This window comes from Erinaceus europaeus, chromosome 2 (genome assembly GCF_950295315.1).
Source record: "Erinaceus europaeus chromosome 2, mEriEur2.1, whole genome shotgun sequence".
Classification (NCBI taxonomy): Eukaryota; Metazoa; Chordata; class Mammalia; order Eulipotyphla; family Erinaceidae; genus Erinaceus; species Erinaceus europaeus.
In genome coordinates, this window is record NC_080163.1 from 69,551,135 (window position 1) to 69,565,489 (window position 14,355).

General features: G+C 40.2%; 1 protein-coding gene across 6 annotated transcripts in view; it reads right to left on the reverse strand.

Annotated features, from left to right (window-relative positions):
* Positions 1–14,105, reverse strand: part of UNC5D (unc-5 netrin receptor D) — a 704,674-nt gene extending 690,569 nt beyond the window's left edge. For all 6 annotated transcript variants that reach the window (XM_060182795.1, XM_060182801.1, XM_060182791.1 and 3 more), the window contains exon 1: positions 13,715–14,105. In XM_060182795.1, the coding sequence (XP_060038778.1) occupies positions 13,715–13,817 (103 nt within the window). In that variant the 5' untranslated portion in view covers positions 13,818–14,105. The remainder of the gene's footprint in view (positions 1–13,714) is intronic.
* Between the last annotated feature and the right edge of the window lie 250 nt (positions 14,106–14,355).

Genomic DNA, 14,355 nt, shown 5'->3' on the forward strand with positions numbered 1-14,355 from the left:
GCACACATGGAAGGAAGCAACTGAAATTTTTAGAATTATAGCCACTTACTACCTGGATGCAGATTAATGACCTTTTGAGGGTACTTGGGGTATGTTCCTGCCAACATCAAAAGCTTCTTCAAAGAAGCAAGAGTCCAATGCCTGTGTACATTTAAAATCTGCTCCACCTAGTGTCCAACACAGAGGTGAAAACAGCTATGAACCAGCCATTCAAAGTGAAAAGTTTCATTTGCTCGTTGTACATGAAGATCCTGATTTAAACAGGAAACAAAATGAAAACTAGATGCAATTTATTTATCCAGTAAGTAAGAGTTGCTGTGTGACAAATGCCATTCTAAAATTGCTTCCTTTGGATGAAGCATAATCTTCCAGGTTGTAACGCCTGGCATCAATGTCACAAAGGAGAAATAAATTCTCATATATATATTCTTTCATTGATACAGATTTCATTAAATAATCGTATTTAGAAAGGATTTAGGACCTACTCATGGATTCATATTAAATAATGTCAAAACCAAGGACGCAGACATTAAAAAATTAGAGCAGACTTCCTCCAAACACGTACAAACCTCTTTTGTAGTATAAGCTCAGCTACACTGCACTAACTTGAGGCCCTCAAATCATAGCCTCAAAACTCTCTGATTGAGAGACAAAGAGGGAAAAAAAAATATGTGCTATTTCAAAAGATATTTTTTAAATGTATAAACACGTTAAATAAAAGGAAAACATCCTTAAACAGTAAGGTAAAATGATCAATAGCCTTTAGTCTTCTGGTATCATTCTTTTTGAATTCCTTTGTGCCTCTATTGATTACTTTTGTTGTTATAAGCTTGAAAAGAAAAGGGGAAAAATAGAGGCAGGAATAACACTAAGAAGACTTGTTTCATGGACAAGCACGGAGAAATGACCTCTAAACACCAAGCAAGCAGTACTTTGCTGCTCTAGTCCTTGACTGTTCATGTATAGATCAGGGCTTTGACCTAGAAATTTTAGAGTTCATTTCAGCAGTTTGATTTTTAAATACTTTTATATGTGTGTGTGTGTGTATACATATATACATATATATATATATATATACAAAAGAGAACTTACATTTTAATTTTACAGTATAAAAATTCCATGATCAAACTAGCATTCACCAAATGTTAAACTAAAAGTCTATTTAGGTGACCAAGTTACAGCTCACCTGGTAGAAAACATACCACACAAAAAGCCCAGGGGTCAAACCCAGGCACCATAGATGAACCAGGTTAGCCTCATGGATGATAGAATGATGCTGAGATCACTCTCTCTTTCTCTTTAAATAATGAAAAATACATATATATAGTTCAGCTTGGGGATGCTAGCCAGTAGTTATATCAGACATATAGGCAGTCGTGTATTCATTCCCCCAAGAACTGAAAAGAAATGAGGGGCCAAGTGATGGTGCACCCAGTTGAGTGCAAACATTAAACATTACTATGCGCAAGGACCAGGGTTCAAGCCCCCAGTCACCTCATGGGAGACAACCTTCACAAGTGGTGAAACAGTGCTTCAGGTACCTCTACTACTCTCTCCCTTTCCTCACAATTTTTCTCTGTGTTTATCCAGTAAGTAAAATGAGTAAATAAAATACTTAAGAGAATGAAGGAGAAAGTGAGAGAGAAAAAGAGCTCTGCTCTGCTCTGACTTAAAAGTGGCCCTGGGGACTGAGTATGTGGCTTCTGTGTCCTCAGGCACCCAAGTTGTTGCTCTGGCATGTTGAGCTATCTCCACCATCCTTCCTTGTTACTTTAAATTTAACAATAAACAAAGAAAAGTAAGAAAGTCATTGGCTTTTGAAAAACTCGAAGGTTGAATGCTGCCATGTTGCTTTTTTTTTGTAGTCAACTGTATTTTATTGTAATAATTGAGAAGACTACAAATCTGAAGCTTTATGTGAAATTTCACATATCTGGTCTCTATTATGAAAGAAAAGTTTTGGTGCATTACATTAAAGTAAAAGACTCTGGGGTGGGGTGAGGGTTCAGGTCCTGGAACATGATGGCAGAGGAGAGGACCTAGGTGAGGTTAGATTGTTATTTGGAAAACTGTGAAATGTTTCACATGTACAAACTACTGTATTTTACTCTCCACTGTAAACCATTAATCCCCCAATACAGAAAAAAAGACAGAAAAAAAGTTAAAAATCAATCTAGCAAATCACTTTGTGTGTGTGTGTGTGTGTTTGTGTGTGTGTGTGTGTGTACACGCGCGCCCACATTTATAATCACTGACTTAAGAGAAACACATACATAAAATTCAATTTCTTTCACTATTGGTATATTCTTGAAACTGCTTAAGCTAAAGTTTATCGGCATTATTCCATCAGTTGTCCAGAAAATTTTACTTCCAGCATACATGTTTTTTTTAATCTTTTTTTAAAATCTTTTTTTTAATATTTATTTTATTTATTTATTCCCTTTTGTTGCCCTTGTTGTTTTATTGTTGTAGTTATTATTATCGTTGTTGTCATTGTTGGATAGGACAGAGAGAAATGGAGAGAGGAGGGGAAGACAGAGAGGAGGAGAGAAAGATAGACACCTGCAGACATGCTTCACTGCCTGTGAAGCGACTCCCCTGCAGGTGGGGAGCCAGGGTTCGAACCGGGATCCTTATGCCGGTCCTTGTGCTTTGTGCCACCTGCGCTTAACCCGCTGCGCTACAGCCCAACTCCCCATACATGTTTTTTTACTGAAGGCTTTTTTGAAATTTATTTATTTATTTATTTATTCCCTTTTGTTACCATTGTTGTTTTATTGTTGTAGTTATTATTGCCGTCATTGTTGTTGGATAGGACAGAGAGAAATGGAGAGAGGAGGGGAAGACAGAGGGGGAGAGAAAGATACACACCTGCAGACCTTTGAAGTGACGTCCTTGCAGGTGGGGAGCCAGGGGCTCGAACTGGGATCCTTATGCCCTTCCCTGAGCTTTGTTTACTTAAAGCTTTAAAACATATTTATGATGCTTCCTGCAGGGATCAAAGTACTATTAACAAATGCTACTGAAAAAAATAGAATGTTAAGCCTAAAGAAGCTACAAAACTCCCAAAACAAAAAAGACCCAGAGAAAAAAAGTTACATGAAGGATAATAGATACATAATCTTGAACTTTCTAACCAACTATGCTGCCTAGCTGACAAAGGAGTTTTGTCCCAGAAAGAAACAGGATACTGAGGACTGGGAGTTACTTAGAGAGAAAAAGTTACTTAGAGTAAAAGAAGGAAATGAGAATAATGAGAATTAAAAAGCTGACTTTCATGTCAAAATAGTTAAGTATTATTAATGCCATTTAAATTAAGAGCTTTCATGACACTAGTTTGCTATAATGATCATATATGTCACTGTACTTGACACATAATACACACACATAGATATCCATGCATTACAGTACTTAACTACCTTGACAATTATTAATACTCAGCTGTAATAGTGATGGTCTTCTCAGCAGCAGTATGTGATGTGGTAGAGCTGTCTTTTTACATTTGATTTTCTACACTGATTGTCTGCAAAACTTTAAAAAACAGCTGGGCCCAGGCAGTGGCGTAACTGGTTAAGTATGCATGCAACTATGTACATGGATCTCCATTTAAGCCCTCAGCAATGAAGCAGTGCTGCAGACCTCTTTCTCTAACCCTCTTCCTCTTTCTCCCTCCAACACCCCTGCCTGACCCTCCATACACACCCCTCTCAATTTCTCTCTGTCCTATCAAATAAAAGAAAGGCAGGTTAAGCGCATATGGTATGAAGCACAAGGAACCTTGGTAGATTCCCAGTCTCCTCACTTGCAGGGGGATGACTTTGCAAGTGGTGAAGCATGTCTGCAGGTATCTATCTTTCTCTCCCCCTCTTTAACATCCCCTCCTCTCTCAATTTCTCTCTGTCCTATCCAACAACAACAATGGAAAAAATGGCCACCAGGAGCAGTGGATTCATAGTGAAGTCAAAGAGCCCCAGTGATAATTCTGGAGGCAAAAATTAAAAAGAGAAAGAAAAGAAAAAAAATGGCCACCAGGAGTAGTGGACTCATTATGCAGGCACTGAGCTTCATTAATAACCCTCGTGGCAAATAAATAAATAATAAATAAACAACAGACATTTTCCCCATTCTTCAAGGGGCAAAAAAAAAAGATAGTGGCAAACCTTTTATTCATCTTAATTTCTTTAAAGTAAACCCCCAAACACTTACATCCCACCCACAAACCTCATACTAACAAAACTTGTGAATCTCCTGATTGTGTTTATTTAAAGGACACAGCTTTGGAAATTTCCTGATGCAAACTGCTGGCAGCTTCTGGCCCCAAGACTAATGGAAATACAGGGTTATTTATTCAAATGAAAGGCAGCTCTACTTTCCCCAGCTCCATTCAAACAACTAATAACAATCTTACATATCCCTGGCAAATAATTGTCTTGTGATCTATATTCTTCCCTATCTTTTTTTTTAAATAAGTTAGATAATTCTTAAAGATACTTTGATGAAAATTGTTATTGCAGGTCCCATTTTATGTGCCAGTACACGTCTTTCAAATACAATTGTACACAGAAAGAAAACTGAAGCACACACACTCAAAATGAATAATAAAGAAAACATTTAGAAAGCTAGGGAGATTGAGGATCGTCTTAGTATTATAGTCAGAGAGGTGGTGATGCAGTGGTTTAAGTCTAAACTTTCCAAGCATGAGGTCAGGAGTTCAATCACAAGCATCACATGTAGTGATCTGATTCTCTTTCACCACCACCACCCCATACACTCATAAGACAAACAAACAAACAAACATTATTTTGTAAAGTGTTTGATAGCCGCACTGTCAACCTTATTTTTTAAATTATTTTTTAAGAGTAAGAGAAACTAAAGTATCACTCTGGCACATCTGGCACTATTTTCCCATCCACCAATTACTTATTGTACGAGAGAGAGACAGACAGACAGACAGACGGGGAGAGAGAGGACAGAGCATTGCTCCAACATATGCAGTGCCAGGGGCTGAACCCAAGACATTAGACATCCAAGTCCTGTGTTCACAGGAAAGCAAATTTATTATCTTACTTACTTTAGTCAATATATTCACTCTGTGCTTAAGAAAATATTGTTTAGCAAACTCCTTAGGACACTTTATATAACACATATTCCATACCATAATATGTCATTTTGAATATATTCACAACTTTCCTTTCCTTCAGTCACTCCCAATACATCTTCAACTGCCTCCTCTCCCAGAGGCAATTTCAACTTAAAGCCACAAAAAAACATAACACCATATATAGGTCAAGAGGACAACATAAGTAAAGCTCAATATTTTTATTCATTTATCTCTCCTATCACTCAAGTTTATGCACACATAGTCTCATGTCAAACACAGTACAAAGAGAATGTTCTATCATCCAATTTAATTAATCATCCTATTTGGCTATGAAACAGAATCACACATTAAAGTCATCAAAAATTCTAGATCATCCTAGAAACTCTACCTCTACCCTTACTGCTGTTTATTGCTCCCTGTCTGTCCTTGGATGAAATTTCTCTAAAACTTTATTTCAGTTATTCAATACCTATAAATATTAAAGTACAAAGCAATCATAATTGTTACAGGACCTTAAAGACGTCAAGTTACACACAAATGAAAACAGTTCTCCATGATAGGCACATCATACACATAACTGTTTTCCTAGAAAAATCTCTCTGGGAATTTAGGCTTTATAATCTATCAAGAAAAAGAATATAAAATTCTTATATCGTTATTTCCTCCTCCTCCTTTTATCAACTTGTCTTCCTAAAATTGTGATTACAATGGTAAGTGAGTTGCCTAAATTTTTGCCTCTATAATATTTTTACCTTCACATATCAAGATTCAAATAAAGCATAATTATTGACAGATCTCAGATGGGAGATGGCACAGATAAAACCCCTAGCATCCCATATGCTAAAGAGATCCTCTGGTTCTCTTGTTTCCTCTCTCATTAACAAATAAGGAAATCTTTAAAAAGAAGATTTAGCATGAGATATTGGACAAACATACCCAGGTGCAGAGTTTAAATTAACTTTGCAGGAAGGACCCCACACAGCAACTGCACTCCCACTAAACAGTATTCTGATTTTCTTTAGCCAATCGCTTTTGTTTTGTTAGTTTATTTTTTTTTTGTAGTCAGAGATAATGGTTTACGGTAAATACAGTTAGTTCTACTTCTGTATTACATATAGCATTGCTTTCTCATTAGTCTGAAGTCAGGCTCACTTTTAAGTAAAGCTCACTATTCAAGAGACAGCAAGCACATGTCGCAAAGCACACAGATGGACCTGCATTAAGGATCCCAGGTTCTAGCCCCGGGCTCCCCCCTGCAGGGGAGTCACTTCACAGGTGGTGAAGCAGGTCTGCAGGTGTCTGTCTTTCTTTGCCCCTCTCTGTCTTGCCCTCCTCTCTCCATTTCTCTCTGTCCTGTCCAATAGTGATGACATCAATAACAATAATAACCACAACAATAAAAAAGGGCAACAAAGGGGAATAAATAAATCAATAAAAGAGACAGCAAAATGAAACAGCATTGCAGAGAGATACAAAACCTCTGACTTGACATAATTTTTACTTTGGATAAACAATTTCACTCCTACAGGTCTGTTTCCTCTTTCTTACCAAAAATAACTGAGATAAGTAATAATAATAAGTGGATATTATGTTTCCATGTAATTCAAAATGAAGTTCAAGTTTTTCAAAATATTGCCTCTATTGTTTTATACATCCTTGAAGCAAAAACAAAAAGTTCTATTACATCGATTCATGCTTCCTGAAAGTCAGTTTTAGGAGTGGCTGGATGGCTGAGTTAAACTGACATATGTGTTTACCTAGTCTTCTACTGGAAGTGAAAATTCACTGTTGAAAATTAAACACTTGAATTATGATATGATCATCTATGGTACTTACTACTTAAAGTGTGATCCATGGATGATGTCATCTGGAAGCCTGTCAGAAATGCAGAATCCCAACCCCCAACCCATTACTAAATCAGAATGTGCATTTTAACAAGATCTGCAGTGATTCAAATGCACATTAACATTTGAAAAGCACTGATTTGTGAATTTCAAATATTATCAGCTTAGTTTCCATAACCCATGATCATTCTGTTTCCCCTCCTCTCCCAGTAGATTTTATTAAATTAAATTCAAATAAAGATAACTACTAAATAAGAACTGTTGCTAGCAGAAGGTGCCACTATCAAAAAACTCTAAGCAACACACCACAAATGTACTGAGATGTGTATCTTACTAATCAACATTTAGTAAATAAATTTGCTTTTTTAGTAAATTGTCAAAATCCAAAATGCCATTATATAAACTCTGTTGGTTGGGTTCTTGTATGAGGATAAGTTTTACATGTTGCACTCCTATATATCCTGTTTCCTATACAAGCTTACCAGTTGCCAACTTCCTAAAATGTCTATAATAGCATTATCTCTTGGATACACCCGAGAAATTGTATTATTCAATTTAAGCAATAACAAAATGTTTTCAATAGCTCCACCAGCTAAAGATATCGTTGACTGCAATGGGAGGACAGTGTTTGGCATTCCCATTTTCTCATTTCTTTTTTTTTTATTTTTAATATTTATTTATTAATTTTCCCTTTTTTGTTGCCCTTGTTGTTTTATTGTTGTAGTTATTATTGTTGTTATTGGATAGGAAAGAGAGAAATGGAGAGAGGAGGGGGAGACAAAAAGGGGGAGAGAAAGATACACACCTGCAGACCTGCTTCACCGCCTGTGAAGCGACTCCCTGCACGTGGGGAGCCATTTTCTCACTTCTGAAGTAAACTGGTCATATATAAAAAAATACGCACGTCTCACTTTACTCTTGTTGTCTCAGAAACAATACTGAAAAAAAGTTTATGTCCCACAGTGATCTCATTTAATCTTAGAAATGTAAAACGTAGGCATTGTTTCTACCTTAGCACCATAAACACAGCCCTAATAGGTCTGCCCTTGAGCCCACATTCAGTAAAATAGTGGGAGCAGATGAGGAGGAGGGAGTTGCTATTCTGGATAAAACACACGTCATACTGCACTCTCAAAAGAAATACTCCAAAAGCACAAGAGTTTGCACGGAGTGAGTCTTTCGAACACAGTCCAAACTGAATACATTAACATCCCCCTAATTCTGAAAATTATCTACGCACAGCATGTGTATGAGCACAATAAGGACATACGATGCAATGTGGCACAAACAATTAAAAGTTCTTTTCAGAGTGGAAATGCAAAATAGAATGAATATCTATTTTCTATAAATGAATCTAGCCATCTGCCTCACAAGAGCAGCAGCAGGAGTACCCAAAACAGCAGAAACAGCAGCCTCTGGTGTTAACAATCTATTCTCAAATCTCATGCTCCACATTTCCCTGGCAAACAAGGCTAAAAATACAAGACATGCAACAAATACTCTCTTGGGATCTGCCATTCCATGGATGGCGTATTCAATCAGAGTAATATTTTCTGTTGAAATTCAAAATTGAAAAAAAAAAATGCAAGCTATCATATCAGAAACAGGCATTCAGAATTTTAAGTGTGAATCCAATTCCAAAGTATATTAAGCTGAATGGTGAGAGGGTGGTTGTTTTCATACAACATAAATCTCTGAGGTTTATCTAAATACATTTATAGATTTATTGAAGCTACTCTAAATTCCTCTGTAACTCTAAGTTATAGAGATATGATTTTAGTACTTTTGTCACCAAAATATAAGAGTCATTTGATTTTCAGCAGAGTTTAGAAGATTATCATTGTGGTTAGCTCTAGAGCAGGGAAGAAGAACCTTTTTTTTGTGGAGGTCCACCAGAGTATTCCTAACATCATCTGCAAGCCATCCAAAATTAACTATTTAAAAATTAGCACTTAATGTTGCTATGAAAAATACTCCTAGGTTTACAGAGCCAGACCAAATGATTCCAAAGGTTGTCTGTGAACAGGACATACCCCACCCCTGCCCTAGAGTCTTGAGTGTGTAGATTAAATCCAACCTCACTTTACACTAACATCAGCCTTATGGATGTGACTTAACCTTTCTCTGTCCTTTCCCTATCTTAAAAAATAGAATAGTATCTATCTTATAGAATTAAGTGGATTTGAAAACTTAATGTGTGTCAAGCATTTAAAATAATATGTGACATACACGAAATACAACAATTGTAATCATTATTTCATATTCAAACAAGCCTGGGGGGGAAGCATTCATTTAAGGAATAAGCCTAATATAAACGTGGGAGCCACAGGATGGCTAAGTACATGCCAGCATTGGCCATTTAGCAAAGGAGGGAGTAAGTAGATAAGTGTTTGCATAGAGTGTAAGGCTGAGACTAACAGAGGAAAGGTCCCAGTGGCTACTTGATCATGCTGTTACTTGATGAAAGCATCAGAATAAGGACATGAGAGAAGATAATGACATAGTTCATCAAGTAGCACAGCCTGGAAAACGGGACCGTTAGGATTAATAGCAAAGATGCAATCAAGAGGAGGGCACAGCTGGGCTCTCGGCAAACGTGTGTGCTTGTCTATTAACAGGACACCAAAACCAGCAACCCCTCCCTTAGGGGGATGGTGTGAAATAAATCTTTCTTTGTACACCTGTCTTTGGAATTAGATGTTAAAGCATAGTGGTATAGGACTCAAGTTGAAATAGAAAAAAAAAAAAGTATTCACAAGGAACAGTTATCGGATATTTACTATCTCTTGAACACCTTTTTCTTTATAAACCTTTAGTTGCCAATAACTTAAGTAGGGGACTATTAATGAATGAGAGGAAGACAGTGAAAAACACATTTATATGTCATTAAGGCCTAAACAGAAAAGTACATCACTAACATAAGATAGCATGGTTTGGAACTACACAACCAATTAGGTAATACTTTCTGAAAGAGCTCAGGTGTGATTCCTATTTTTATAAGTTTCCCTACTCTGTGGTACTACAGACCCTGCAGGCAGGTGATTGAAAGAGTGAAGAAGAGTAGACGGGTAGGATTACTATGTTTTCATAGTAAGGCAATAAAAAGCATGGCAAGTATTGCCAATTTACAGCCAGGTGAGAACAGTTCATCTCTTCAAAACTGGATGCTTAAGAGATTTTTTGAGAGCACACATTGTCATATAGGAAATGAAGCTCCACTCGACTGCTAAGAGCTAGAAGCATGACCCATGAGACAGGAAGAAAAGGGGGAAAAAAGAAAAGGAAAGGAAAGGAAAGGGGAAAAAAAATCCTGACAAGAAATTAGGAGAAAAGACTTTTTCAGAGGTCTAAATTTTGAGTGGAAATGAAAAGAATGAGGAAGGGGGAGAGTATAGCACTCATGAAAGAGGAGATCACTATAGATTTAAAACTATGAACTAGGAAGATAACAGACTGAAGTATATGTAAACTATAAAACTCTATTGTGCTCCAATAGTTATCATAAGAAAATTTCATCTAAGAATTTTGTAAACAAAGAATCATATGGAAGCTCAATCTAACATCTCAGTCTAAAATCTCCCTACCCTAGCCCCTCCACGTATAGGCAAAGATATCCTGTGTATAGTATCTAACACATTTTCAACCAAATAAACAGCAATATTCCTTTTTTCACAGAACAAAAAGAAATATGACAATATAGATTCAATTAGCACTTGGCAGGTCACTTTTAAACAAGCTTCTTCAATACTGAAAAGTGTTAAAAAAAAAATAATAATAACCTTCAGTAATCACAGAACCAGAGTGCTTTCTTTACAGTATTCTACCAGTGGGGAACATAAATATGAAGAGGAAAGTCTTACTCTCAGCGAAAAACTAGAGCATTGCTTCTTGGGTTGTTTGACTAGTTTTTATAGCCAGTACTTTCCCCAAATATCTTCCTTTTGAGCACATCCAAAGCCAACCATCTAAAAACTCATTTTGGATTTTTTGGGGGACAGGGATTATACTAAGTATGGGGAGGAAAGAAACAAAAAAGGAAGAGTTTTGAAAACAAGTGATAAGCAAAAGGAAAAAAAAAGGCAGGGGGTGGGTGGTGGCACATCAGGTTAAACACACATGGTAGGAAGCACATGGATCCTAGTTTGAGCCCCTGGCTCATCACCTGGGGTGTGTGTGTGTAGGGGGGAATAGGATACTTCACAAGCAGTGAAGCAGGTCTGTAGGTGTCTGTTTTTCTCTCTCCCTACCTATCTCCCCTTCCTCTCTCAATTTCTCTCTGTCGTGGTCAATAAAAATGGAAAGAAAAAAAAATGTCCTTGAGGAGCAGTGGATTCATACTGCTGGCACAAAGCCCCAGCCATAACCCTGGAGGCAAAAAAAGGGAAAAAGAAAAGAAGCTACTGGATAGTCAAATATCTTTGTCATCAGAGCAAATAGCATCATTCTCTACATCCTGTTGCTTAAGGGAAGCAGGTTATGCTGGTTCAAATCAACATCAGGAGGCTTGTTGAACAACAACAACAACAAAAAATGTAGAACCAACACTACAGAGTCCAAGGCTATTCAGCAAGCATGCTACACTAGTGCACCTTATTTTGTTTAGTGATTAGGTTCCTTCCTCAGCTGTGAGCACTTAAATATCATCAAAACACCTTTTTTGCCTTGGAAACATCCAATTGTTCCCACCTGTCCAAAGTCAGGGGCATGTGGTTTCCCAGGTTTCACATCTTGTTTACTGTTCATCTCTTGAGGAATCTCTAACAGTTTAAGGGTAAAGGGCACATATCCCCCAAAATGAAAAAGTACAAAGGACATATTCATCAGACTTAACTGCTCTACTCCACATCCTGAATATTACTATGAAGACATTTGTTGTAAATAAGCCTGCAGTGTGCCCAGTATGTTTTTAAGAAGACCTCTAGAGAACAGCTTGTAGACTAGAGGTGCTAGCCTTAGTTTCACAGCCAACAGTACTCCATCCAAAAGGCTTTTGGCATGTCCCCACCTCTTGTTTTGAGCTGGCTACAAGCCAACTCCACCAACCAAATTTCAAGGGGGTCAATACAAGAAGTTAGTCACCATTGGGTATTTGACACTGAACAGAAAGAACTCAGACATTTAGGTCAGCATTTGAAAAAGCAAGCAAACGCATACTTTTTTCCCATAATACTGTATTAAAAAGCAACTGAGCTGACTTTTCAAGGAGGCATTCTCCGTAGTAAATTAAATGGATGAAGCTCGTGTTTCTTGCAGCAAGTGAAAGAACTATGCTTCACCATACCCCAGTGTGTGCAATCACTGAGGCTCATTTTTAAACATGTGCTGCTTTTTAAAAACCCTGCTCCATTAAAAAAAAAAAAGTTTCCATGCAATGAAATGCAAATTGTAAGCAGGACACAAAAAGGAAAGCCTCTATTCTCTCTCTTTTAATTCTTCACATCAGGCAACACGACTGCTTCTAACACCTTAGCTTTTATAAAAATGAGATTATACCCATTCTTTTGTGATTGCCCTCAACCTTTTGCCTCCCACTACTGAGCATGTATGTTCCGGACAACCAGCAGAACAGAAGGTGAAGTGGTCAAACTCAAGTCCCAAGAGCAGACCCGCAGAAGGTAAATCATGCAGTGCAATTACACATTCTAAGCCTAATGGATGTCACACCAAGGGAAAAAAAAAAAGAAAGAAAGAAAGAAAGGTAAAGGAGGGCAGGAAGAAGCTTCTGGATCATTTCAAAGCTAAAGCCGCAATACCCCCAGCTAAGTATTGAAACTGCCTCTGATCATCTTCAAAACAAGTCCGCGGAATTTATTATTGAGTTGATGCTCCCTGTCCTCGCTTGAGGCAGGCGAAGCTGAAACCAGTTGCAAAAAAATTCACTCTGCTGGCGTCTAGAGGAGACAAGAAAATGGGGTCTCAAGCTTTTAAGTCGCAAAGAAGCTGGGGATGGTGGGGCTCTGCATTTCAGTGAGACCCCGCACTAGCTAGTTCCCTTGCAAGGAGCAGGCACCTTGTAGGTAGAGGGGCGCTGGGTGAGAGGCCTCAGGCCAAGTGCTTATCCCGGTTGGGCACTGCAGGCGCAGCTCAACACGGATGCAGCACACAACTCACCGGGCTCTCACACACACGCTGGCTCCACTGGGGGGTGGGGGACGCGCTTCCTAGGGCCCAAGGTGAGTGAGCCTCACGAGGTAATAAGCTTATCAATATTGGGGGGGGAGGGGTCTTCTGCCTAACAGAAAGACTCACTCCCTTTTTTCAAACCCACCCTTAAAAAAAAAAAGACTCTCATCCACCTGGCCCCTCTCCCCAGGAACTCTCGGACACCACTATGGGCGGCCACTCATGGACGTTCTCGCCTCGGAAGCGAAAAGGACAGGGGAGAAGGAAGACTGGAGTGAATTGGGGTGCTAGGGGGTGAGGGAGGAGCACACTTTAGTCTGCAGCACTTGGGGAGGGCTTGGAAAACAGAGGGAGCGAGGATTGAGTCCAGGGTAGGGGCCCGGGTCACAGCAACCTGTAGGATTAGAGCTGACTGAAAACTTGGGGTGGGAGAACCTTTCGGAGGTTCTCCGCGCGATTCCTACCCAGTCGGGCTCAAAGGCACGGAGAGACTGGGGGGGGGGGGGGGGTAGGAGGAGGAGGTGCAGCAGAGCGCAACTTGTCCAAGCAGCGCCATGGGTGCGAGTCCCGCTCAGTCCTGAAGGCTCTCCTTCGCCCTGGGCGCCCCCAGCCTGCAGCCCGACCTTCCGTTCCGCCCAGCGCTTACCTCGAGCAGCCGCAGCCCCAGCCGCCCAGAAGCAGAGCCCCAGCCACGGGAGCCACCGGCGCGCCCCTCCAGCGCCTCCTTCTGCAGCGGCCGCTCTCCCCATGCTCCTCGCCCGGCTCGGGGTACGCTTCCTCTTCCACGCCCCGGAGTCCACGAGCGGTGCAGTGAGCCAAGGGTCGTGACCAAGGAGTCTTGAGCGGTCTTGAGCGACAGACTCTGATCCACACCCGCTCCTACAGCAGCTGGGTAAAGCGCTCCGAGCCAGAAGAAGCGTGCGCCTGCATTGCCTCTCACGGTGGAGCCACTGCTGCTGCCAACCCGCTGCCTGAGTGTGGCCCGCGGTCCCCACCGCGCGGCTCACAGCCGCTGCTGGGGACCGAACTACAGAGCTGAGGAGTGAGTCCGCATAGCTAATCAGACCCCCGCGGCCGCCCCGACTCCGCCCCCTGCGAGAAGCCGCCAATGAGCCGGTGCGGGGCGGGGCGGGACGGGGCGGCAGGAGGGGCGGTGGTGGTGGCGGTGGCGGACGGACCTGCAGGGCGGGTGGAGGGAGGCGGGAGGCGCAGGTGAGCCCTGCGGCGTCTGCGGGAGCCCCCGGGTTTATCCCTACTCTGGGTTAAAGTAAACGGGTCACTAGCAGA